This window comes from Leptonotus elevatus, chromosome 17 (assembly GCF_054856555.1).
Source record: "Leptonotus elevatus isolate MCC_2025b chromosome 17, RoL_Lele_1.0, whole genome shotgun sequence".
In the NCBI taxonomy this organism is placed as follows: domain Eukaryota; kingdom Metazoa; phylum Chordata; class Actinopteri; order Syngnathiformes; family Syngnathidae; genus Leptonotus; species Leptonotus elevatus.
The window spans coordinates 12710617-12737746 of NC_141255.1; the positions used below are offsets into that span (position 1 = coordinate 12710617).

The 27130-nt window shown below is 44.0% G+C and overlaps 2 protein-coding genes and 1 long non-coding RNA gene across 4 annotated transcripts; 2 read left to right on the top strand and 1 right to left on the bottom strand.

The window, feature by feature from the left end:
• Positions 1 to 203: 203 nt before the first annotated feature.
• Positions 204 to 12795, top strand: ache (acetylcholinesterase (Yt blood group)). Its single transcript, XM_086060252.1, has 9 exons — positions 204 to 461; positions 5212 to 5704; positions 6523 to 6746; positions 6833 to 7093; positions 7162 to 7384; positions 7451 to 7651; positions 9027 to 9216; positions 9297 to 9475; positions 9588 to 12795. Exons 2-9 carry the CDS (start codon positions 5275 to 5277, stop codon positions 9707 to 9709), a joined length of 1830 nt encoding a protein of 609 aa, XP_085916378.1. The 5' UTR covers positions 204 to 461; positions 5212 to 5274; the 3' UTR covers positions 9710 to 12795.
• Positions 11651 to 26889, bottom strand: phka1a (phosphorylase kinase, alpha 1a (muscle)). Of its 2 annotated transcripts, XM_086060250.1 has the most exons (34): positions 26472 to 26889; positions 25470 to 25628; positions 25035 to 25082; positions 24793 to 24961; positions 24631 to 24713; positions 24462 to 24542; positions 23622 to 23720; positions 23321 to 23467; positions 23180 to 23233; positions 22973 to 23095; positions 22799 to 22894; positions 22616 to 22723; positions 22455 to 22533; positions 21956 to 22090; positions 21774 to 21883; positions 21481 to 21625; positions 21322 to 21400; positions 21080 to 21240; positions 19369 to 19530; positions 19200 to 19294; positions 18918 to 19063; positions 17559 to 17712; positions 17222 to 17380; positions 17027 to 17156; positions 16852 to 16953; positions 16663 to 16778; positions 16285 to 16320; positions 16051 to 16086; positions 15782 to 15811; positions 15412 to 15456; positions 15144 to 15305; positions 14940 to 14993; positions 13511 to 13711; positions 11651 to 13439 (listed from the first exon to the last, which is right to left on the bottom strand). In XM_086060250.1, exons 1-34 carry the CDS (start codon positions 26547 to 26549, stop codon positions 13266 to 13268), a joined length of 3756 nt encoding a protein of 1251 aa, XP_085916376.1. In that variant the 5' UTR covers positions 26550 to 26889; the 3' UTR covers positions 11651 to 13265. The 2 variants fall into 2 exon arrangements, with proteins under 2 accessions (XP_085916376.1, XP_085916377.1); XM_086060251.1 differs by lacking the exon at positions 16285 to 16320.
• On the top strand, positions 18648 to 26871 carry LOC147160005 (uncharacterized). Its single transcript, XR_015090591.1, has 3 exons — positions 18648 to 18865; positions 18962 to 19141; positions 24145 to 26871. It is a non-coding gene; the product is annotated as an uncharacterized LOC147160005 (long non-coding RNA).
• Positions 26890 to 27130: the final 241 nt, after the last annotated feature.

The following is a 27130-nucleotide window of genomic DNA, read 5'->3' on the forward strand; positions in this document are numbered from 1 at the left end:
CTCTGTCTTATATTTAATGATTTATTATAATATTTTTTAATCTTATGTATTATTTGCATAAGTGGGGGAAGACTAGAAAAGTAAGAATTAAATTGCAAAAACTAAAAACTAAAAACATGAATTGCTCAGTGCTTCCGTGACTGCACTCGGGTGAGTTCTCGCGAGACTTGGTGAGCCCTTCCCTATCTCCCCGCCCCCTTCTCCCTCCAGACTCCCGTGTTGTTGCCCTACTGCTGCTGCTGCTGCTGCTGCTGCTGCTGTTGCTGCTGCTGTTGCTGCTGCTGGTGCTGCTGGATGTGAGCCCAACTCACTGCTGCTCGGAGAAGGAACCGCACCACATTCTGGCCACAATTCTCCATTTGTACGTCCGAGAAAGAAGGACAGTGAAGAGGAGGAAGAGGAGGAGGAGGAGGAGGAGACACCTGCTAGCAAGTGCTCGCTTTGCGCCCAAGGGAAGCCAGGTAAAATATATATATATATAAAGAAAGAATAATATCACCACATATTTTCGTGATTCAAAAGACGCTCATCGTTGTTGACGAATTTCTTGGCGCCTCTGTCGACGCCAGCGCAAGAGGAGAGAAACGTTCGACTTCGGTCAGAACCTACGCTGTCCGTGCGTGCGCTGGCGTCGTTTGCATACTCGACGTAAAACGACATGATGTACTTTAAGTTCATCTTCGCAACATCACCCGAAGCCATGGTTACCAGATCAATCGGTCCAGCTTCACTTTTGCTTGACGACGGAAGAATGCACGTGCGAATCCATTCAATTAATGTACATTGACGTGGCCTTAAAATACAATCCAAAGTCACATCTGAGCTCATATTCTTGAATAATAATTTTATTCAAAATCAGTTTCCATCCCCCACCCCTATTTCTGTGATTTACTTTTGCAGACAAGCTTAAAAACAAAGTGTGTTTTTTTGTTGTTGTTATTGTTGTTTTTTTTGCATCAACTACCACACAAATACACATTTCATTTTAGGGCAGCATATGGCGCTTAATTTGCACATCTGCTTCACACTTGTGAGGATGTGGGTTACAATGTTGTATGAAGATTGCAAATTTCCTTTTCCTTCCTCTTACATTACATGTAAAAAAAATTCTGCTCTTGTCTGTTACTTAGCTCGAATTAAAGTACCCCCCCCCCCCCCCCCAAAAAAAAACGTCCTCAGCAAGATACCCAAATTAATCTATCACATTTTGGCCACGAGATGCATGTGGCTCGTTTGTGCTGCATGAGATTTGATATGAGTGTGTGGTGCAACGCTTGATTGATCAATTGACAACTAATTGACTGTCAAATTACCTGACAATTCTTTTGATAATCAATAAATTGTTTAGAGACTGTAAAATAGTCCAAGTCCTCATAATTTAAGTCTCACCAGTAAATATTATCTGATGTCTATAGTCGTCCATGAAAGCAGACTGATTATCTTAACTCATTCACTGCCATTGACGGCTATAGACGTCAAAAATTAATTTGAATTATTTCTATTAGTTTAACATTTTTTCCACTTTTGTTAACAAGAGTATGAAAACCTCGAAAAAAAATTACTGTACATTTAGAACAGATATAAAAATTTGTGATTAATCGTGAGTTAACTATTGAAGGCATACAGTTGATTACAATCAAAAATTTAAATTGCCTGACACGGTTTAAAAAAACGAAAAGAAACGATTATTAAAAATTAGGGGCATCAGGCGATTACATTTTTTAATCGTAATTAATCGCATGACTTCACTAGCTAACTCATGATTAATCACAAATTTTACATCTGTTCTAATGTGTGGCGTTTGTGCTATTGTGCGTGTTTGTGTGTTTATGTACCGGTGCTGTTGCCAGATGGAAAATTCCCCCGCTGCTAGTCAAGCCGCCGCGCAGCTCTCGAATAAGTCGGCGGCTTATTGGCTTGTTGACACTTTGAAGCATCCATCAAAAGGCGCATCCAGATCCAAATGATCACTTCAAGTCAATTTTTTGATGTGAAGAGAATCCTGATGGCATATTCATTGTTCGCACCACATCCCGTTCCATCCCGAGGAGGTACCTAATCAAATGTCCATTGATGAGTATTACACCGCACATTCAAAGGGTGTTTTCCATGAGGGGGTTTGGATTTGGAAACATATGACATGGCCTCCCCCCTCCCTCTTGCTTACCGTCTCTGCTTGTAAATTCAATCCTCCTGTGAACTTCATACACAAATTCCTCGGTCTAATTTGAGAAGTGACACACTTTCTTTCCACTCGGTCCCCCCACCCTCGCTCCACTCTCCAACACTTCTGTACAGCGATGCTTCCCATCTTGTGTTTGCATTGTACTGGGAGAGTTCTGTTCTGTCCCCATCAGGGAAGATCCACCCCCCCCCACCAGCTTCCTGCAGCAGCCTTTCTTTGGGGGGTCAGTCCTGCCCCCTCCTTGCGATTCCTGCCAGAAATAATTCGAGTGACACATAAAACAAACATTGACCCTTGAGCTGTTTGTTTAGGATTGTGTCAAGGATGTTCCGAGGACACGGGACAAATATGACTTGAGCTACGCCTTGAAACGAATGCTGTTCACTTTCAGGCCTGAGGTTCTCCTCGTTGATTTTGCGATGCACATACTCAGTTGTGGATGCGCATTATTTAGAGTTTCCATTCATTTCTTCTCCTTCTGCTTCCGCACTGTACTTCGTGTCTATAAAAAGATGATCCAGCTGCTGCTCGCGTCCTCGCTGAGGCTGCCAAGAGCGGATGCCTCCGAAACAATCTCGCCCAGTCACTCATTCTTGTGAGCTACGGCACAAGCCGCCGTGTCCACATCCGACGGGGAGGAAACCACTTTCCTTATTGCTGAAACAAATCAACCGACTGGAAGACGAGTGCAGTGTAAATTTGCTACAATACACAGATGTCTACCACCTGTCTGCATGGAGGGCGGCTATTTATGTTTTGCAATGTATGGTTGTCATAGTGATAAAATTAGCATTAGGGCCAACTGCGTGTGTGCGTGTGCAGGGTATCGCCACTATTTTGGAACATTCCCACTCTGTTGTATAGAGGATCATGTCACCAGCTTACACACTCACTCAAGTATGACTTCTGAGAACAATTACTCAACAGTGTCTCAATTTGTCCTAAGACTCACGGAAATCATTTTTGCCATTCAAATATATGAAGTTATAATAAATCCATTGCATCCCTCAGAAACAAATTGTTAACCTTGTTTTTGGTTGAGAAGTGCAAACAAATAGATAGAAATGGATTAGGGATAGACCGATTATTGACCGGGCCGATTATCAGTGCCGCTGGGTATCGATTCTAATTTTCTCAATCAATTCGATTTCGATTCACAAGTCAGTACAGTTCGATTCGATTTAGATTTTTCCCGATTCGATTCACTTCAGTTCAATCCAATAGATTCATTATGGGACATCAATTCTTCTTAAATGTAAAGGACACGATAAAAACTCCACAAATATTTAATTTAATAATAAAGTCAATTTCGCAGAGGCAGTAACTGGTCATATAATCACTTAAGTGTTGCACAAACATTGACATCAGCAAGGTTGAGATGAAAATATTTTCATAATTCAAATTTAATAATAATAAATATAAACTAAACATATTCTGAATTGTCTTAAAGTGCATGTCTTCCATAAATGTAAGAAAATTCTTCTAAATTAATGTGAACAATACATTTCAAGAAAACAGTAAGATAAAAATAAAATTATCTTTTAAAATCTTATTTTCTTAAAGCAACACTAAGGAACTTTCAGTTTATGTTGATTATGGCGCCATATGGACGAAAGCGGTAATGTTATGCCTAAAGTAAGACCACATTTGAGGACAAGCGTAAAGGGGGAAGTGACGTATGCTATAAAGCAGTCAGCACATTTGTAGTTTTATATGTGGCAGTGTTCCTACCACCCTCCTCAAAGTTGCTTAGTGCCAGTAAAAATTATACAGATCCCCTCAGGCCATGGCAAAGGTACCATTCAATTAGTTTTAAGAGTTATGAAAATATTTTATTAAGGTTGAAAAGTTCCTTAGTGGTACTTTAAGAGTTTATGGGGAAAAAGAGATACTTAAATAATCAATTCATAGTTTTATGAATCAATATTGGTCTCGAAAAGGAAAATCGATTCGATATCGATTATTCGATTTAAAAAAAAAAAAAAAAACAGCCCTAGTGCCGATATTTGGCATTTTTACACATTTTGACATCAGACTTTATATATATATATTAATTTAAAACTGTATTAACTTTAAAAAAAATACTGTAAAAACTGTAGGGAGCTACAGTATTTACTTGTTTAAGTTTTCATTTAACTTTTTAAGCTACAGTATACTGATGACCCTGCAAGTTCCCTGAACTCTTTTGTTAAAATTTTAAAACAAAGATGTCTTGTCAAAGATAAAAAATAAATTAAAAAAAGCTAACATTCTGCAAATCTGAAAAGTTAGGATTTGGAATTTTGTATTTTTTTTCAATTTTGAAGCCAATATTGTTTTTCCTTTTACTGTAAATGAAAATGAATATCTGCTCCAAATATTTTTTACTGACCTCCTTGACAGCTAAAGATCGGTATCGGTCATAAAAAAATAAATCGGTCTATCTCTCTACCCTGCATCATCTCTTTGTATTTAAGAATAGTGCAGAACCATATTAAATTTTCCGATAATGATATATATCCCCTTGTAGATTTTTTCCTTAAAACTATATGAAATTAATAATAATTTTCTGATACGGTGTTCATGTAATGGATTGGATTGATCGTCAATCAATTAGTCATGCCTGGAGAGTGAGGCGCGAGGATGACTTAATCGAAAGCAGTCTGTTGTTGCATTACTGTCTCGCATGTTACATTAGTAGCGATAACACAATACGGCACACATTTCAAATGACCGATATTGTCAACGATATTTGCTGTTTGTGAACTGAAGCCGTATTTATTCAAAACTCTTGTTTGTAAACTGATTTGTTGGCGAACAAAGTGTTTGGCGAACCGAGGTTTGTCAGACAGAATTTGACCTCCTTTATCTATGTCTTAGCTAAACCGCCTCCTACGTAAGCTCATGTTCCACGTCGCCACCTTGAAGATGCTTGCAGATGTCCTTGCTTTTTTTATGTCCTCATCTGATTTATTCTTCCACTTTGGATCTGTTCTTCATCGCTCCGCTAATCCAATTACCTCGTCTCCTCCTGTGTCCGTCTGCAGGTCTGACGGGAATCCGACCTACGAGCCCCTCCGCCCTCCGCGTTTGGCGTCTCGCTCGCCATCATGCAGGCCGCCGTCCTTCTCTTGTCCCCGCTCGTCCTCTTCTCCCTCCTCGTTCCGAGCGCGTCCTCTCAGAGCGAGGCGGACCTCACCGTCATGACCCAAGCCGGCCGAGTCCGGGGCGTCCACATGCCCGTGCTGGAGCGGGGCCACGTCACGGCCTTCCTGGGCATCCCCTTCGCCGAGCCGCCCATGGGAAAGGGGCGTTTCCGCTCGGCCGAGCCCAAACGTCACTGGCAGGGCGTGTACGACGCACACCACTACCCCAACACCTGTTACCAGTTTGTGGACGCCACCTTCCCCGGTTTCATGGGCAGCGAGATGTGGAACCCCAACAGGGAGATGAGTGAGGACTGCCTCTACCTCAATGTGTGGGTGCCGCCGTCACCCAGACCTCACAATCTCACCGTCATGGTGTGGATCTACGGCGGAGGTACGGTTTCTGCATCACACTTCCTCCACTTGAAACAGACACCATCACACATTTCCCATCTTAAAATTACGTCAATAACTTTTTGGTTACATTGAGATGAGTTGCACAAGTGTGCACACCCTCCTTTAACTGTGTATGAGGCTGTGTTCAGGATTAATCCATCACATTCAAACTCGTGTCAACACACAAAAGCCCATAAATCAAGTTCAGCTGTCGTGCTTTTTCTGATATTACCAAAAAGTAGGCATCACTTCAAAATTGATGAACAGACCAGAAGACAACGATTCGAAGACATTGAAAGAACTGGAGGAATTGTTGGCAAGTAGTGGCTACTTTGCACTGACAGACAGCAATTGCCCATCTTGTTGATATTTCTGGGCTATGGGTAGACATTGAGATGAGTTGCGCAGGTGTGCACACACACTGAGGCCTTGGAATTATAAAGGCTTCCAAATAGCAGTCAGTGTTAACCTTTCGAAGCAAAACATGTCAGGAAAAGCCTACTAGAACAGCTAAATTTGATTGGTTTATCCAGGGGCAGATGGTGGCTGGTGTATACTGGCTTCCATTTAATGAGTTTGAATGTGATTTATAAGGGTCATTTATAATCTACAAGGGGGTGTGCACACTTGTGCAACTTAATTATCCAGGTAGTTTTATAGATTGTTTGACATTAACGGTGAGAAGAAGTTTGATGTCACAAAAGCCTAGCATTTGAACAGGGGTGAGGAGACTTTTTATATCTGCCGTATGGCGGTTTACATGAAAATAATGTTACCTTTTCCATCATTGTAATCGGCAAACTGTTTTTTTTCCAGGTTTCTACAGCGGTTCGTCATCCCTGGACGTGTACGATGGCCGTTACCTGGCTTACACCGAGACGGTCATCGTGGTGTCCATGAACTACCGCATCGGCGCTTTCGGTTTCCTGGCACTGGACGGCTCGTCGGAGGCTCCCGGCAACGTGGGCCTGCTGGACCAGCGGATGGCGCTGCAGTGGGTTCAAGACAACATCCACTCCTTCGGCGGAAACCCCAAGCAGGTTCTTGTCATCTCCGCTCTCCGCACGCTCGATTCGACGTGTGCTCGCTGTGAGTCGCCGGGGCTTGTTTGTCTGCTTGAAAAAAGGTGACCATCTTCGGGGAGAGCGCCGGCGGCGCCTCGGTGGGATTCCACCTCTTGTCTCCGGACAGCCGGCCCGTCTTCACAAGGGCCATCCTGCAGAGCGGGGTCCCCAACACACCCTGGGCTACCGTCAGCCCGGCCGAGGCCCGCCGACGGGCCACGCAGCTGGCCAAACTGGTGGGCTGCAATTGGGGGAACGACACCGAGATGGTCGACTGCCTCCGCACTAAAACGCCACATGAGCTTATTGATCAGGAGTTTCAGGTACTCGCCGTCACCCGCCGGTGGACCCGCGTGCCCTTTTACACATGTCCATCATGTCTTCCGAGCAGGTCCTCCCATGGAGTTCCATCTTCCGCTTTTCGTTCGTCCCCGTGGTGGACGGTGACTTTGTGCCCGACACGCCCGAGGCCATGCTCAACGCGGGCAACTTTAAGGACACCCAAGTCCTGCTTGGGGTCAACCAGGACGAGGGCACCTACTTCCTGCTGTACGGCGCTCCCGGCTTCAGCAAGGACAACGACAGCCTCATCTCCAGAGGGGACTTCCTGGAAGGTGACAATCGTATCTCATATCGTATCTGTATCGAATAGCCGCAGAACGCTGGCCTCTCCTCGCAAGGTGTCAAGCTGAGCGTGCCCCACGCTAACGACATCGGCCTGGAGGCGGTGGTGCTGCAGTACACCGACTGGATGGACGAGAACAACGGCGCCAAGAATCGCGACGCCTTGGATGACATCGTGGGCGACCATAACGTCATCTGCCCTCTGGCTTTTTTCGCTCGCGCCTTCGCTCAGCACAATGCTCTCAAGTCCAATGCGGGTACGATCAACTCACGTTGAGCGTTACGTTCCACTTCACCATTCACAAATTGGCCTATTCATGGTTTGTTTTCTGGATGCCATACTCCAGTAGTTGATACAAAACTCACTTTAGGCCAGGGGTCTGCAGCATGTGGCTCTTGAGTTCCTCACCTGTGATCTCTAAAATTAGTAGAATTTTTTTTTCATTTTTCATAAAATATTCTTCAAATGAGTTAGTAATTTAGATAAATAATAATAATTAAATATTTAAAAAATGTCAGAATGCCAAATTTCAAGTTGTCAGAAAAAGATTAGTACGTTTTTAAAAAAAAAATCCTAAAAATGTCCAAAAAGTGATCATAAAATGTTCAAAAAGGAAGAGGAAAAGCAGAAATTTACCATAAAATGTCCTTGAAATTTCCAAAAATGTCAGAGAATTTAATAAATAAAGTCAGAATTTTTTTTTTCAAAAAGTTACCTAAAATTAAAATTAAAATTGGAATTGCAAAAAAAAAAAAAAAGTCTGAAAATTTACAAAAAGCAAAAGGCAGAAAAAAAAAACGTTCAAAAAGTATAAAATATCCAAAAACAATAAAAAATTGCCAAAAATGTCAGAAATTTGCTGGCAAAAAAGGCAAAAAAAAATTGTCCAAAAATAGCCATAAAATGTCAAAAAATGAACGAGTGACAGGAAATGACCATAATATGTCTATAAAATTGCCCCTTCACCCCCCCCCAAAAAAAACTACCATTGACGAGTATTAGGGGTGTGATTTGCCTAGTACCTGGCGATTCGATTCGTATCACGATTCATAGGTCACGATTCGATGCGATACCGATTAATACCGATACGAATCTATAAATATAATTTTTTTTTATTTATCTGAAAATTCTGGCTTATAACTGAGCCACTGCATTTAACAAACAGGTTGAAGTCTGTTGCATGTTTGAACAGCACTGAAATAAAATATTAAGGCTTAATGTTCCATTAATATAGCATTCTTCCATGCTTAATGTGTGAATCCTAACCCGAAGTAAGACGTTTTGTTGAATATTCCCATCAAAAAATTGATGTTTAAAAATCGATTCAGCCGCATATCGAATCGATTCGAGAATTGCGCGCTGTAACATCGCGATATATTGCCGAATCGATTTTTTCTAACACCCCTAACGAGTATATTAGTCAGTTTTGTTTTTTTCAATGGGGATGACCGGGTGGGGTTGCGTCTAATGCTGCCTCACTGTAAATGCCAAACTTTTATGATGCACCACCACCAGTAGATGGCAGCGATGCCCCAGTTTGTATTTATCAGCATAGTTTGTAATCATTGATCCTTCTCTTTCTCTTTCATCCCGAAAGCCAAGCTTTTTCTCATCGTACCCTCTCCAATCAGGGGTCTTTCTCTACCTGTTCGACCACCGAGCATCCAACCTCCCCTGGCCCGAGTGGATGGGCGTCATCCACGGCTACGAGATCGAGTTTGTCTTCGGCCTTCCCCTGGAGAAGAGATTCAACTACACCCAGGAGGAAGAGAAGCTGAGTCGCCGCACAATGAGATACTGGGCCAACTTCGCACGATCCGGGTGAGATTAGCTGCAATCTGTCATCGGGTCGATTGGATCCGCCGGTCACCGTCCCGTACCGTCCCTTTGTTGGTGCTCAGCAATCCCAACGTGAACGTGGACGGCACGGTGGAGAGCAGGAAGCGCTGGCCTCAGTTCACCGTCGCCGAGCAAAAATATGTGGCGCTCAACACGGAGCCCGTTAAAGTCCACAAGGGTTTGAGGAACCAGATGTGTGCTTTCTGGAACCACTTCCTGCCACGCCTCCTCAACATCACTGGTAAGACATGCCTACTAATAAAAGCGATGGTTTAAGGACATCGGAATGAAATGTATATATTCATATTTTGCAGACAATTTAATTTCACGCTACTGTGCTTTTCCTCCCCTAGATAACATCGATGAGGCCGAGCGCCAGTGGAAAGTGGAGTTCCACCGCTGGTCCTCCTACATGATGCACTGGAAGAGCCAGTTTGACCATTACAGCAAGCAAGAGCGCTGCACCGACCTCTGAGGTTCCCGGGGGGTTATGGGGTGGGGTTATGGGGCTGGGATATGGGGCCCATCTAGGAGGGGGCGCCGGCAGGTTAAAGCCACAAGGGATGCGAGACGGAGCAGGCAAGCTTATTTCCTCCATAGCCGCTATCAACTTTATTGACAAAAGTAGCCTACATAAAATGCTCAAACACTGTACATCCCTATTTATTATTTTTGAATGATTATATTTAATTTATTGACTATTTATATAGATATATGTGTGGATATGTTTTGCGTTTGAGGGAATGGCTTTGGAGGGAACCATAGTTTTTGCCATCATCTCACATTGTTATTGTTGTTTTTTTTCAACACATCAGGGTTTGATTATTTTGGTGTTGATATCTGCCAATGTGGCTATGAAAACAAAACAAACAATTTTGTCATTCATCATCAACTCAACATAAGCCATCTTTGTTTTTGCCTGTGCCGGGAAATACTCCCTATCGACTACATAGTGGCCAATATAGTGACTTGGCCATTTTGTAGTGGAATGTGTAGTTAGTGTACATAGCACCCTCAATATATCCCACAATGCACTTTTGAAAAGTAGTAACAATAGTAATGAGAAAATCAAATATACGCCGTGATAATAGTTTCTTTTTTCCAGTTTTGTTTGATGAGTTGCGAAAAGCATGAATGGGCATATAGTGCAACATTTTGAATCTTTTCATAAAATACACTCAGTTTAATACAATATACAGTGAACCTCACATATTCACATTCACAAATTCATTGATTTGCACATTTTGGGGGAACCTATCTCCCATTGCTTGCTGTTTTTGTCCTCAGCCCGAAGCCATGTCTTGCTTTGGTGCCATCTCGGGGCCAAGGAACAATGTTGAAGTGAGGGGTAGTGCCTTCATTTAGTCGAGCCATAGCTTTGTCTAATAGAAGAAAAGATACTTTGCTGCCATCTTGTGTCATCTATAGGCATTTACAACCCATTTTTTTCTGAGACGTTTCAATTGGCTGCTGATTTTTACTGTTTGTGGGGTTCACTGTAGTTGCAATCGCTCAGTTGTTACAGATGATTTGTTAAATATTTATTCCATAAGGTCCACCAGCTGACGTTGACCCCGTACGTTATAACTGTGCAGCAACAATGGCGTCATTATGGTCCACTGATCTAGGAATGTGTATATATAGTGAATGTGAATTAGCGAGTTGGGAATGAGTGGATCATTCTCTACTCTCGAGTCACGAGAAAGGCATTCTTAGTAGAGGAAATGTCGAAGTCCACTATGTATAAAAAACGCATATAGTGATATCCTGACTCGTCTTTACCACCGATCGCCATCCACCTCCATCCTTCCCGTTGTCCGTCATCCCTTTCTTCCGCACGTCCGACCTCCATCCTTGCACTCGTCGCTGCACCCCTTTCTCCATCTCGCTCTCCGGCTCTCTTTTCTCCTTAGCCTAATGGAGGCTGAGTAATTCACTCAGCGGCGGGTTAATGTGACAGAGCGTTGGCTCAGCCTCTGGCCTGCCAGCCAGTGGAGCACGATGAATGGATGGAAAAAGCGAGAGAGAAGGAGGAGGAGGAGGAGGAGGGGATGTGATGGAAAGATGAAAAGACAGAATAACATCCTTGCGTAACACACGCGAGAGCATCTGACTGGATGTTGCTTAAAGCTTTAACCCTCTGGGCTCTGTGCTGGCCATTTGTGTCCAATTCGTTTATTTATTTATTGGAAACAACAAACATTTTAGCTGCAAATATAATTACAGCTCCCGGGGGTGTGGATTTTGTCATTTCTAACACCAGCTCCCTCAATACTGTTTATCCATAGTATACAGTGGTGCCTTGAGATATGAGTGACGCAGCTCGAGCATTGTATGGTGTCAGTGAACACAGTTTGATAAACAGCACTTTGGTAACTAGTGATCAATTCATCTGCCCCCCCCCCCCCAAAAAAAAAAGCTTTAAGCTGTTTAATGACACAAGTTTCATATTTGGAACAACATAACTGCCCTCCACAAGCTCAATGCTACCAAATGTTGTTGACATGCTAACATGGTTTTGGAGGAAAATACAAAGAAAACAACAGGGTCCCCAAAACAGAACCCTGTGGAACACCATATAATAGGGGGACACAGCTAGAGCTAGTGTGGTCATCATGACTTATTTTATGACAAGCTTTGGATTTCTTGTGATCAGATAAAGGCGATCATATCTCATGTTTCCACTGTATATCCATAATGTGCTGTTAACAATAAATTTGAACACTTTTGTCCAATTGAAACCCACGAAACGGACGCAACAATTTTAGTTTTTTGATGCTTTCGAACATTACATAAATTATCGGACCAAAAACCGAAACAAAAAATCATTTAGGAAGTGTGCAATAGTGCAAACTAACTGGACTTGAATGCATACCACTGATGAGAACTGCTTAAAAACTTCACGCAGTAAAAGAAGAACACGGAACTTGAACTCAATGCTTCATCGGAGGACACCACAGGCCCTCCAAACGTTGGCGACGGTTTTGAATTGACATGAGTTGAATGTGTTAGCATGTTGACGCTCGCGTTTGTACCCGCGGATGGAAGTTGTGGACGTCACGTCCGGCTTTGGAGTGAACTCGATAAGGATGGAAGCTGATGTCCAAATGCATGCGTGATGATCCTCTCATCTTAAGCTCCCCTTTTGCCCTCCATTCCCTTCCCTATGCATGTCCTCCAGTATCCCTGAAATTTACTCCAGACTGTTATATTCTGTAAAAAGGTTTACTTTTCAAGAATAATATGATCAAAGTGAGAACTATATCTCTACTGTTTGCTATGTTTGATGTTAGCAATAACAAATACATGATATATTTGATATTTAATTCCAAATGGAGTGAAGGCCAGGAAGTGATCCAACTATGATGAGGCTGTGTTTTCAAAGCAATAGAATTGAAGCGTTAAGTGTACCCTCGGCCTCATGGTTCAAATAGTCTAATCTGACTTGTACGCCGTAAATGTTGAAGGCTTCTGTCGCTTCCCAATATGTCTGTGTATTCTTGAATGCTGACTTGTAGCAACAGATAAATAAAGATATCATTATGCTTCTGTCCACCTTGACCTCTAGTGACTTTTTATCGTGTCTGCTTCATGAGGGTAAGAAACACTCAAGTGGTCACAAACTCAATTTGTATTGCCTCACAACAACATTAAACGCCAACTGTATGAAAATCAGATCAAAACAACTCTACAGTTTTACAGCAGCAATCTGGTATCTACCAAATATTATTAATACTCCGACTCAAATAATTTTATGGAGCCCCAATACAACCTCTCCCCCCGCCACAGTTTGGATTTGACATCTCTGACTTAGTGTTGTTAAAGGCGGCACATTAGACAAAACTGACTTTTTAATGTGTTTTAAAACACATTAAACCTAAGAAAGCTTTTATTAAGACATTTTTGTTTTCAGTATTTTCTTTTGTGTGTGTGGGGGGGAGGTTGTTATTATAGTTTATCCTCTTTCAGGCACTTGTGTGGCTTTATTGGAGAGCTCTGAAATAAATAAAAGATTGAAATGCGGCTTCCCGTCACTGGACAGCGCACGAGCCGCCGGGCAGGAAGTCCTGCACGTATACCGCCACCGCCTTTGTCATGTAGGTCATGCTCCCAAAGCGGCCACTGGGGGCGCTGTCGTACAGCAGTCTGCAAACTCCGGTGGCCGGGTCCCGCTCCAGCATGTGCTCCTCTGCGCCCAGGTCTCTCTGGAGTGACAAGAGACAGGGTTAGGGTTCGGCGGTGTCGTGCAGGGTTAGCGAGTACGCGGCCTCCCCACCTGATCTTTGCAGAACATGTCGTTGGCGATCTGTACGATCTTCTCGGCGTGGACGATGGAGCCGATGCTGGGGATGTCCACGTCGGACAGCATGGTGAGCACCAAGATGGCCTCCACCAGCAGCTGGCGGTATTCGGGCTGCGGTACGCGGTTCAGCACCGTCTCCACGTGGAGCGAGAACTTGATCTCACCGGGGGTCATCTGGGGATCATCCACATCCTCCATATCAGGTGGTTTTCAGGTATGTAAAATTTTGTCCTCTGGCCACGAAACCTCTGACATCATAATTATTCATCTCTGCTTTTTTTTTTTTTTTTATATATTTTTGTGCAAATTTGTGTACATTTTATGGTAATTTGGGGGATTTCTTCTTCTGTTTTTGGACATTTTAGAGTTACTTTTTTTATTTTTTATTATGCCTTTTTAAACATTTTCTTACTTTTTAAAAAACGTTTTGGGGGATTTAAGCTGTTTAATGCCAGAGAAAATCACAAGTTTCACATTTGAAACAACATAACTTTGGCCTCCACAAGCTCAATGCTACCAAATGTTGTTGACATGCTAACATCATAGTTGCGGTTTTGGAGGAAAATACAATGAAAACAACAGGGGCCCCAAAACAGAACCCTGTGGAACACCATATGTGTCCCGGGGACACAGCTAGAGCTAGTGTGGTCATCATGTCTTCTTTTATGACAAGTTTTAGATTTCTTGTGATCAGATAAAGGCTATCATATCTCGTGTTTCCACTGTGTATCCATAATGTACTGTTAACATTAAGACTTTTGTCCGATTGAAACCCATGAAAAATGTTTTTTGTCTTTTATTCTGGATGCAACAAGTTTTGTTTTTTGATGCTTTCTAACATTACATAAATTATTGGACCAAAAAACGAACAAAAATTAATTTAGGAAGTGTGCAAACTAACTGCAATTTTAAGGGTTAAAAAATGGACTTGAATGCATACCATTGATGAGAACTGCTTAAAAACTTAATGCAGTAAAATAAGAACACGGAACTTGGAAAAAAAACATTTTCTTACTTTTTAAAAAAAAAATTAAAAATTCCCCCTACCTTTTTTTTTAAATTAAATTCTCTGACATTTTTGGCAATTTCATGGACATTTTATGGTAAATTTCTGCTTTTCCTCTTCCTTTTTGGACATTTTATGATCACTTTGGCCATTTTTAGGTAATTAAAAAAAATTATGTTTAAAAAAACTAAAATTTTTCTTCAACAGGGAGTCACGCAAGAGGGACTAAAGAGCCACATGTGGCTCCAGAGCCGCAGGTTGCAGACCCCCTGGTGTAGGACAATAAAATGTAAGTATCACTCAAAAAGTGTTTGTTTCAGCCTGTGGGGAGCACACGGTACCGTCTCGGCCTGAATTTGAACGAATCATCTGATGTTTATGGCTCGACTGACTCACCTCTCTGGTGGTGGAAGACGGGAGGACGTAGCCCTCGATGGACAGGCCGTGACACTGGAAGACAACATAGGAGACGTGAGCCATTTTCAAGCCGTCCGCTGCATATGTGCAAGTCACAGGTAAGTCTGAAGTCTTATTGTAAAGTTTCAAGCAAGTCCTACGTCAAGTCCTACAATCTTGGCTTGAGCAAGTGCACCTACTCACTTTCTGCAGAATCTTCCAGACTTTCTGGTAGAAGCCGACGGGGACGCGGTTGAGCGATCCGTCCAGGCGCCTCCTGCGCAGCCACTGCCCGTGTCTCGTATCCTTGGTGACCGAGGTGCTCTCCGGGAAGTCCAGCGACTCGATGGAGGGAAGTCTGTACCTCTGAGGTGAGGAAAGCGACAATGAAAATAGCCGCCACTTAAGCCTCGACGATGCTGAAAGGTTTTCCGTAGCAACGTGGAGCTAACGACGAGACAAATATTTTTACCCCTGACTCGATGTTGCTGACGTCCAGTGAGTGAGATCGGAGGCTCTGACGAAAGGATGCAGGAAGCACAATAAAACAAAGTCCTGCCGACAACGGCAATGAGCAAGCAAACACAGACGGTTCGAGGTGACGAGCTGAACGTTTACTGAACACACCTGAACACTTTTTAAGACATGCTCACAAACATTTCTCGAAAACCGCCATCATTCTTGGAACATTGTTGTCAATCAAAACAATGATGGGCTATTCCGCTAAGAGGAAAGCTCACTGTGTAAACAGAATGAGCTTTCTCAATCAAAATCCCGTTGAAAGCAGAAGGAGCAAGCAAAGGAAACGGCGAAGACGGCGGTGGCTGCTGGGCGGTTATCACCTTGCGAGCAGACGTCGCGCTCTGGTCCGGCTGAGAGGGAGGAAAAACATTTTAGGGACTCTAACTTAACGTGTGCACCACATGGACTAAAGTTTTGGGACAATTCATGAACAGCTCTATTGGGGACTCTTAATTTTGTCTGGAGAGGACGAATTGACAAAAACACATTCATACTTTTTTTTTTTTTACTTTTTGTCAGTGGAAAGTGTCCCAATACTTTAGCCCATGAAGCGTATCGGCGACTTTGCGCCCCTCGCACGACTGGTCACCTTGACTGCATCTGTCATAGACACTCTGCGATCCGCCTGCAACAAAAACAACAAATGACATGCTTCTCCACATCCTCGGAAGCGACAGAAACGTAGCGAGATCCAGGAATCGCGCAAATTAAACGTTCGGAGCAAGCGTAATCATTTCCATGATGGGAATTATTTCACAGAGTGTTCTCTGATGCCTCTCCCCACTAAAGATGGTGAATTAGCACCCGAGCGTTACATCATCACCTGACTGGGCCCCCTCAGAGACATCCTGTGCTCCAGCTGCAAAGAAAGAATAAGTGGCAATGCTGATGTAGGAGACATGGAACGGTTCCTGTCGGTCAAGAAAGGTGGAAAGAGGAGGTGAAGAGAGAATTTCATTGTGAATTTTTTAAGGAACTTGAGGAATGAGATGTCCAATTTTATTGTGAAGTGTGGAATCATTGGAAGGCGGAAATTTATTTCTAACATCCTGAGCGCTACAACCCCGAACCCTGAGGAATCACATTTTGTCAGTGTACATTGGTACCTCGACTTGAATTGATCCTCGACCAAGTGATAAGTCAAAGTATCCGTAATGCTAACGGCAAAATGCTAACACCGGCACTGAGATTTTCTTCCTACCATCTTCATGTCGCTCTTGAGCTTGCTGATTCCCGCCCTCTCGCTCTTGGTGGCACCCACGTTCCCGAGGTGATGGATGGAGATGGCCGGACTGACGCCGCTGTCTGCGTCTCGCACTGCAAACACAGCGAGAGTGAGGCTGGAGCGGACAGGTGGACCTGAAAAAGCCAAGGAGGCGGGCGCGCTCACCGCTGCGCTCCACGCCGAACTCCTTCCCGCTCAGAATGTGATGCAGGAGGTTCTTCAGCTCAGAGGGGCTCAGACTCATCAGGCTTTCAGTGGCCTCCTCCCCTACACGCACATTTGAATGTCGGTCCTTTTGCGTGCTACTAGCTTGACAGTAGGATCAAATGTAAAGAGGTACCAGAGCAGTTGAGCGACTGAGCCAGCTCCGTGGCCATGACCTGGATGATGAGCCCGATGCGGAGGCGAAACATCTCGCTGAACAGGTTAGGCTGTGTCCTGATGCTCATAGCCAAGTACACCATGATCTCCTGAGGGTGACAAGGACCAGGGTGAACGGGGGTTGGGGGATAAAGTCAGAGGGCTCTGGACTCACCTGGGTGAGAATGGCCACGCTGATGTTGTTGTCGCTGGCCTCGTCAATGATGGATGCCAGCTGGTCCAGGGGGATGGGGGCCGTGATGGTCTTCTCTCGGGGCTCCGGCGGCAAACCCACCGTCAGGTGCTTCTGGTGGGCCAGCAAATCGGAGCAGGCCTGGGGGGTGGGGAGTTCCCATTGTTTATTTGACAGTACTAAAATAAAATAAGTATCCCTTTGGCACCATCTTGTGGCATGGTGGTGCCAATGACCTATGTTAAAGTGATTTGAGGAGTTTCATTTTGGCGAAAAAGAAGGCGCCATCCGAAACAGCTGTCAGTGTATGTCTGCGTACCGAGTCCAGCTCCTCCACCTTCTTCCTCAGCAGGGCCGAGATCATCCTGATGAGCCCCCAGTGCTTCAGCTCGCCGGCCTTCTCGTACAGGTCGCTGAGCAGCGAACGCACAGTGACGCCTTTGTCCTGCAGACCGGTGTCCCAGTCCATGCCCCTGCGTTGGTTGCCGATGAGACACGTACGTGGGAAAAGGTACGGAGCCGCTTTGACATACGACTTATTTGTCACTCAAATAAAAAAAAAATCCCTATCAACTTTTCTTAATGAATGGAGATTTTCAAGCATTCTAAAAATGTGCTTTTTGAAAAGAAAAATAGCACTCAACAGTACTGAATACAAATATACAGGATGGTAATTATAGTTTTGGAATTTTTCATTTTAGTTAGTTTTTATTTCGTTTTTTAAATTTAGTTAGTTTTAATTCGTTTTCAGGGTGGTTAGTTTTTATTAGTTTTAGTTATTTCATAAATGCTTAATTTTAGTTAGTTTCAGTATGGTTTTTTTTATATGTGTATTACTTGTGCGCAATATATAAAAAACACTATGGGAGCGACGTCTTCTGAAGGTGCTTTTCTATTGGCTGCTGCAGCCAGATGAAGTCACTTTCAAACGTCCTTATTTCGGTTAATATAAAAATAAATCTCCTTGAAATCCCATTTAAAATCATCCCCAAAGGCTCATGCATTAAATTAATTACCAAAGACTAAATACTATTTATGCTATAATTATAGTTAGTTTTGTCTACATAAAATGTAGTTTTAGTTAATTTTCGTTTTTTAAAAAGCATTTTCGTTTTTATTTTGTTAAATTGTTTCTTAAATTTTTGTTTTTTCGTTAGTTTTAGTTAACTAAAATAACCTTGGTAATGACAAAATGAAATACTCTAATATGTAGAGAATGAAACTATTTCGTGCTGCTCCTCCTGGTGTGGCTGCCTTGGCCCCCAGAGGGCAGTATGATACATACACAGGCATACAGTACACATAGATTTGGTGAGCAGAAGACCTTCACAACTAAACAGGTTTAAGTTGTTGGGGGGGGGTTCCCGCAAAGTAGAACGAGTACATGCTCTCTTTTTTATCTTCTAAGAACTCAAATATCAGTGGTTTAAACGTGAAAAACTAGAGTAATATGGATGCTAGCTTTGTTAGGCTATGGCTAGCGTTGTGTTAGCATTAAGCTAATTGTCCTTCATAAATAACGTATGTGGTTTGTTAAATACACAATGTGTAATTGTCTTTTTTCAACTTTAGTTTTACGGTAAACCTCAACTGGGAGTGGCAATAAAAAGGCGGCTGCTAAAACTGGTGAGTTGGCGCCCTCGTGAGTCAAGGCAGCGCTGTTTGATGCAAAGCTCACTTCTCCTTGAAGAGAATGTAAAGGATGTCGGCTTGGTCCTGCAGACTTTGCGTGTCTTTCAGGAGGCGCGCCAGTGCGTGGTAATCCACAGCCCCGCTGGCGTCCTGCGGCATGCCGCTCTCAGGTTTCATTGTCACTTCCGGGACCTGAAACGTCACATCCAGTGTTTCCCGACCTTCGTTGAGCAAGGGCACTCGTTTTACATGAGAAGGATCTCCAATCATGTAAGTGAAATTTGATCTCTCGCATCAAACTAGTGATTAGAAATGACTGAAGGCTCACCTGACTGTCTGGCGGTGCTGAAGAGTCCGGAAGGTTCAGGTTGAGGGATGGCTGATGTGAGCGAAACAGCTTATTGGGCAGGTACATGTTGACGTCTAGAAGGGGGGGATGCGTAATGATGGTTCTCTCTAAAGTGGCTCCAGATGACAACTTGTGCGGCTAAGCCCACCTTGCACGTTGAGGCCTTGGGCCTTGTTCATCAGGGTCACCATCTCTTTGGTTTTGGTGGCGGCCGCCTTGAACTTACCCAGCCCTCCCAAATGCATTTTGGGCTTCTTGGGGGCCGCGTGGGCCAACAGGTGGTCTAGGTACTGAGCGAGGTCATCAGCCTCTGTGGGAGGGAGGAGAAGTTGACACTGTAGCTTCTTGTGTAACTCAAGTTCCTATCAGCCGTCGCCATTCAAGTGTTAATGCTGAAGCACTGACATGATGGAAGCATCAGCGACAAATAAGCATTCATTTACACAAGCAAGCAACTCCAGATAGAAAGTCTGCAGGCCGGACTCCAACCTGGAACCTGTCAAGGTTTCTCAAACTGTTTTGATCCAGAGAGATTTTTTTTCCCTAAAACCCCCCTCATCATCCAAACCACAATTAAACATAACTACCATTTGTACTCCTAAATGCCATGTGAATTAAAAACATTGCCTGTTTTTAAGAAAAATTACATTATGATAACAAATTCCCTTTTTTTCTAATGATATTAAAGTCAATGTTTCACAAGGAAAGAAACAAGTGACAAAATTGCCAAAAACAATTTCATTCTCATCAATTTTGCTGTTTAAGTGTGCTTTATTCTATATAAAAAATGGAACTACTGTATCTTCTCAGAAAAAAAGGTGTCCTTCTCAGGGGGCAGCCATTTTTTTATACTGCCACTTGCTGTTGACGCAAAATGACATCACAGTGCCGAAGTGCTCAGGTAACGACCGTCACGGCTCACCCGTTTACTGAGTTTGGACGTGTGACGTTCACAACCTGAGCCCTTAGGCACTGACCTGTGAAGTTATTTTCAGTTGACAGCAAGTGACAAAATGGCCACCCCTTGATGGCTAGGTAGATGTTGCTGCTTAATCCATATTCCACAAACACAATATTAATCGAAAGACTGTTTTTAGACTATATAACATATTAATGGTAAGGAAATCTGTGACTTGACTCATTTTAACTCATTCACTGCCATTGACGGCTATAAACGTAAAAAAAATAATTTGAACTATTTCTATTAGTTAAAAAAAAAATCTACTTTTGTTAACAAGAGTATGAAAACCTAGATTTTTTTAATTGTACATTTAGAACAGATATAAAATTTGTGATTAATCGTGAGTTAACTATTGAAGCGATTAATTACGAGTAAAAAAAATTGTATCGCCTGACGCCCCTAATTTTTAATAATCATCTTGTGAGGCGATTACATTTTTTTATTGTAATTAATCTAATGACTTCACTAGTTAACTCACAATTAATCACAAATTTTATATCTGTTCTAAATGTACATTTTCATACTCTTGTTAACAAAAGTGGAAAAAAATCATGTTAAACTAATAGAAATAGTTCAAATTAATTTTTGACGTTTATAGCCGTCAATGGCAGTGGATGAGTTAAAGTAGGTAAAATAATTAATTTGTTTCACTTAAATAGATTTATTAGTCATCAGTTTGAGAATCCCTGCACTAACTAGCCCACCATGAAAGCAAATCTAAGCCTTGTGTTTGTTGCCATGAGTCCTCTTGAGGCTGAGAGAGGGGATGCGGTCAGGGTGGTGATTGATTCATTTGGAATGATGAAAAAGGACCAGAAGAAGTAGGAGGAATCCGGTCAGAGTACAAGGAGGCAACCCGTCATCCATTCGTCCTCTGTCTCCTCTGCGATTTGCTTACCGTCGTCACAGCCCAACTCATGCACGTATCCCTCGCCGTCAGCATCGGCAAACTCGTCCTCGGCACGGCTGTCCGTGCTGCCCGAGGCCTTACCATCCAAGAAGCTGAGGTGGGCAAAACACGACGTGGTCAAGAATTCCGACAGCTTTCCCGTCTGGATCCTGGAGAGGGGCGGAGGAGGAAGAGTTACGGCGTTTCATACGCAGCAGGGCGAGATGGACCTAGCACTGCCAGTAACTGACCTTGCTCCGCCATAGTAGCCGTCCTGTAGTTTCTTCAGGGTGGCCAGCACAGCGGGGTCCAGATTGCTGTGGTCTTCAGCTGTAACGTGTTGGAGGAGCAACCTTAGAACCGATAAGTGGTATGAAAGAAAACACGCGGCGCTGGCTGTACGCGCTTACTCAGCATCGTCTGCGAGACGGGGAACGTGACGGTGGGTCTTCCCGTCATCCTCCATCTGGACGATAAGTAGGAAATTTCCGTCCTCAGCATCTCCACGATCATTTTGTTGTCCAGGGCCAGGTAGAACTGCTGGTGGTCTAGAAACTGCAGAATGACAGGATGGCGTTATTGTTAAAACATTTGCAGGATTTCTCCCCTTCATAATCCAAATGGCAATTAAACATAACCAATACAACACTGCCTATTTTTGAGAAAACATTTTGAGGATTTCTTTGCTTGATTTCCCTCTCACCTGAGGCGTGAATGAGAAGATGGTGTTCCTGATGATGTAGAACTTGGAGGTTCCCAGCACGCCGATTCTCCTGTAAGGCCGTCCTGTCAAACCCAGTCTGGGGTTCCGACCTGAAGCAAAGCGAGCGCCGTCAAGTCACCGACCGCTCTCACCGTCTTTCTACGGACTTTGGCGGGGCGTACCGAGTCGGGCGTAGATGTGGCTGAGCACTCTGGAAGGCTGCACGTGGATGGGATGGATGTCGGCCACCGTCTCCACGTTGATGCCGTGCTTCTGCAGCAGCTGTTTAATCTCCTCCGTCTCAGCCAGGATGGACACTGCCGGCACAGAGCAGGCGTGTTGGATACGGGTTCAATCGGGTCATACCAAAGACTATAAAAATGCGACCTATTTTCCTCACTGCTTGACACTCAGCATTAAGGGTTGGAATTGGGGGGGTTAGATCACCAAATGATTGCCGAGCGTAGCCCCTGCTGCTCGCCGCTCCCTCAGGGAATTTCACCCCAATTAGGTGGGTGTGACAACCAGTGGTACTTTAACTTTAATTTTAGAACGCAGGGGTCAAACACAATGACCCGGCCAATCACTGATAATGATAATACATTTGAACTCGACTTGGGCAACAATTCGTTCATGTTCCACCAGAAGGAGCCCACATTCTTTGAGCAACAAAGTGCTGACCTTGTACCACCACGTCAGGCTTGGGGATAGTGGAAAAGCGACGGTTCAGGGGGTCGATCTCTCCGGGAGCGAGAAAACCCTGGCAAGGGGAGGCATGGGAGTGCATTATCATGATCAGTACATTTTATTTGAATTAAAAACAACAAAAAAGTGGCGCTGACCTCAGACAAAAGCTTTCCCAGAATATAAAGAGATTGTCCCCACTTGAGGGGACACTTCCCCATGGGAATCCTCTCCACTGTGTGAGGATTCACGTACTCCTCCTCCACCTGTGTGCCAACAAACACGGCATGAAAAACCAAGAGACCGGAGTTCATCCAGCACATGAAATGGCAGACTTAGACCTTGTCCGGCGGGACGCTGTAAAGCTCGGGCAACAGTCGTATTCCGTCTTTTTGCTTGATCAAGATGCCCTCTAGAGCGTCCTGGTACTCCTGCACCTGCGGTCGTGGAGGACCATGACAATGAATGGGAATTGAATTACAGTGAACGGCTGCGGTTCTGCGTGTGCGTTGTACCTGCTCGGGGCTGTTGATGAAAATTCCATCCAGGATGAGGTATGTCCAGAAAAGAGGCCACTCGCACTCGATGTTCTCAAACAACTTGAGCTCGGCGGATTCGTAATACAGACGGTTCGGGTCCTGAAGGCGGCAAAGAAAAGATGGCAACATTCAGCCACGTCGACGCGGTTGGATTCCGTGGCACTCTTTATTTCCATCACGGACCTCTTTGGGAGTTTTGTGCCCATCTCGGAGGAACCTGCAGCAGCCGTAGCGACCCTGGACGGAAATGCAGACAGAAAGGTCGCAGAGGACAGTCTTTTTTTTTAATTTATTGAACCACTCGGGAGATCCTGATGTGAGCACCTGCAGCTTGGAGATGATCTCCTCCTTGGTCATATTGACGATGTTCATGTCCTCCACGGCGAATGCGGGATAGGAGATGATGGCCAGGACGCCGGCATCCACTTCTTTGGAGACGGATGCTCTGGGGAGCATGGAGGTCAAGATAGACTATTGAAGGGGAGAAAGAAGAACGTTCTCAAACTCAAACGCCAAGTGTCACTTAGAAAAATACTCGGCTGGTGTAAGCCAGTGTGACAGGATTCTGCGCTTCTTTTGCGCACCACTAGAGGGAGCCTGATCACTGATCGTATGCTAACGCTACCTGGCAGTGTTGAATGTCGTCAGCCAGGGCGTGTACCACCGATCCGGGTCCACCTTTGGCTCCGAAGAGGTTGAGTTCATCGAGAGCCTCCAGAGCTGCCTGGAAACGGATGGAATTTATGAAGTGTTTAACATCCCTGACCTAAACATTATCACAAGCACCGACCTACATTCAAAATTGAAATTCTAATATTTGATCAATGCAATTGATTCTAGTCTTTTTGTTTCTCTTGGCTGCACTGCTTCCACTTGTATGTGGATTTTAAGCTATATTTGTCCAATCACATTTCAACCTCTCTCTGTTTCCATGTCACTATAATCAGAATAAATGAAAAAAGTATTGGTGGTATCTATAATTGTGACGTGATTGTGGTGCTATTCAGTCCTCACTGAAGGCCCAGGTAGCAAATGCACGGCTCGCCACTATGTTTTGGTGATAATTACATTCCATCGTGAAGCCTGATTCCCAGAATCTTAATTTAGCCACCATGCATTTGTGTGTGTGTGTGTGTGTGTTATTTCAGAGTGGGAAGCCAAACTTGGAAGACACGGGCAACCTGATCCCTCCCGATCGCCACAAGGCAACCTCGCTCACTGCTCCACATAATGATGTCAAGTCTTGCTATGACGGTGTAATCTTACATCCATTAACACCTGGAATTCTGATCAGATTGACTAGGACAGGTATTTTTATTTATTTATTTTTTTCGGTGAGAGTTCTGTTAAATGACAGCGATGGGCCTCCCAGTTGCCGTCTCGCGTGGAGGTCATTTAAAGATCGGCGAAAAGGTCACAGGAGCAACCGGACACCCCGGGTGTGCTTGCGCTCCGTATGACCTACCTTGGCCGTGCCGATGGAGCTGGCGTTGATCTCAGTGATGCCCTGGTTGGTTTTGTCGCCTCTTTCCCACATCCCATAATCCTGCAAGCAGCCATTGAGGGACTCGGTGAGGCACTCTGAAGATGGATACAAAACAACGAAACAAACGAAAACAAAAAACGCCACTCACTGCCACTTTGTAAGCTGCCTCAATGTAGAACATGAGATTCTGCACTACGTCTACTTCGTCTTGGGTGTAGACGATATGAAGACCTAACACACAAAGAAACCAGTGATCATTCCCAAGTCGCTCACGCAAACCAGCTAAATGTACCAGGAATCCCGCTCATACCGGATGCCGTCATCTGAGCCAGGAAGAGCAGGAAGAGCGAGGTGGCGTCCACCTGCAGGTGGCCCCACTGGTCGTCCCCGACCACGGTGGCGCAGGTCCTGGTGTTGTACTTGGCGTGGAGCGAGTCGGACGTGCTGCAGCTGTACTTGAACTTCTCCACTTTGTCCAGCTGCCGGCAACGAAAGATCACAAAGCCAGATGAGATGCGTCTGTGCTTCCTGCCCGCGGGTGTCGCCACATACCTGCCGCATAATGCACTGCAGGACTCCTCTCATCAGCTTCACCACGCTCTGCAATACACGCAGATGGAAGGACATGGTCGTAACAGCACTCACATTCTGCACCCCCCCCCAAAAAATTTTTGGGGGAGAATATCGTACTTTATCAAAACAGAGTAATAACACAATTAAGTAGAATGTTAAACAAATGCAACAGTTGTACATCATGCTGCAATCCAGTTCATTGTGCCGCTCCTTGTGATGTGCTTGCCTTGGCCACCAGGAGGCAGTATAATACTGTGCAGTCATGCAGACGCAATCCAAGAAGAATAGCTTTATTTTTGTGCTCTCAAGTCAAAGCAAAACGAATAAATCAGACAAACGACGACTATTATGTAGAAAAACTCATAAATGTTAAACAAGTATTTGTACTTTCTTACCCCCTCCCCCCACTCCCACCTGCTCAAGTTCATAGGCCTTGGCCTTGTCTTCATCCCTGTCGGCATTCTTCCTGTAGGCCAGGCTGAGCGCCCACACGGACACGATGCTGTAAACGTTGTCTCGAACCCAAGCGTCTGGCTGCTCGCTGCTTCCGGGCAGAAGGCCCGTGACAGGGTCCTGTGGAGTGCACATCGCTGATTTATTGTCTTTTCTATTCAGCCCTCCAAACAAAAGCACATTACAAGTTTTTTCTTTTTTACAACATTCACCTTACAAAAATTTTGAGCATACAAATGCTTCTGTGTTAATTGTAACGTTTTTGTTCCCCCCAATTAGCCCGAGTGATTCGCATATGTTGTCATGAAGCTAGCAGATTTTTGTTCAAACTAAATAAATTATATTTTGTTTATGTGTCAGATTTACAGTAAACTACAACTGGGAGTGACAAACAGCTTGAAACAAGCACGCTTTGTCTGTTTTTTGAAAACTGCCAATGACAACGGGCGCTAAAGCATTATTATTAATTTAAGTTTGTATGTTTTAGTCAGTTTAAGGTGTGTGGGAGGGACTGGCATCTATCCTCGCATGTCTGCACAGATTTCTCCTTGAGTGATTACAATAAGCAAAAAAAACAACCTCAAATTTTCTCTTCAATTAACCTTAGCGTAGTGTGAAATAAGGCTTACTTGGCAACTCCTTCAGCATTGACCCCTGACTGAAAGCCTGACACTTAACCCCTAAATGCAAACCTTTAGACTAGCGTGGAGGGCTTTTATCATAGTTTCATAAATTCTAGTTGCTGGTTCGCGCCAAACGCTTGCATTTTTAACACCTGTGAGTGCAAGTTGATGGATGTGTGCGAATAAAGTGAAAATGGTTATTTAGGTCAACACTAACACCACGAATAGAATTGCGCAACAGCACTTTACTTCCCTTTTGTGTAGGCAATGAAAAGGAGGGAAGGGAAGCGGCTGTTATTTAAGTTTATTACTGCGATACTACACCGTTTTAAACACTCACTTGGTGCTGCAGGATAGTTTGCTGCACGATCCGGGCATAGTTGTCCAGTTTCACGCCCGAGTTGCTCCTGCTCCTCATAGCGACAAGCTTTGTGGGCCTCGCGCTCGTAAACACTTGACAAACTTGCTAATTGACCCGCAGAAAAGTCATTGGTTCTCTCTTGCTACTCTGAAAGCGAGAAAGACGGGCAACTTAGGACCAACAGCAAGCCAGTCAGGGGACTGGGACCAACAGTAAGCTAGCGGTTGGAAGCCAGGGAAAGCGGATATGTAATTTGAACTGTCAAAGTAAATCTACCTTGAATGAGCGCAGCGTGTTACTTTCAAACTAAAACCACCATGACTGCGTTCAATTTTTACGTTGACGGTCGTGCGCATGTAGTTTAATTAAATGCCTAGAAATGTAATCGATAAAAGAGAACTACATGTTAATGCCATTGCAGACACAGCTAGAAGCTTTTGCGCCCTCTCGCTACAAGAACAAAACGGAGGGAAAGTATTTGTAATCAGATAAGTGTAATATAGCCAGCCAGCAGTGAGCACAGAAGACAAAAAAAACATAAATATTAAATTTCTAAAAATTCATTACAAAAATCTGTACAAATATGCGGGTAAAAAAGTTAATAGTAAAATAAACTACAAAAAGTCCCAGCATGCCAT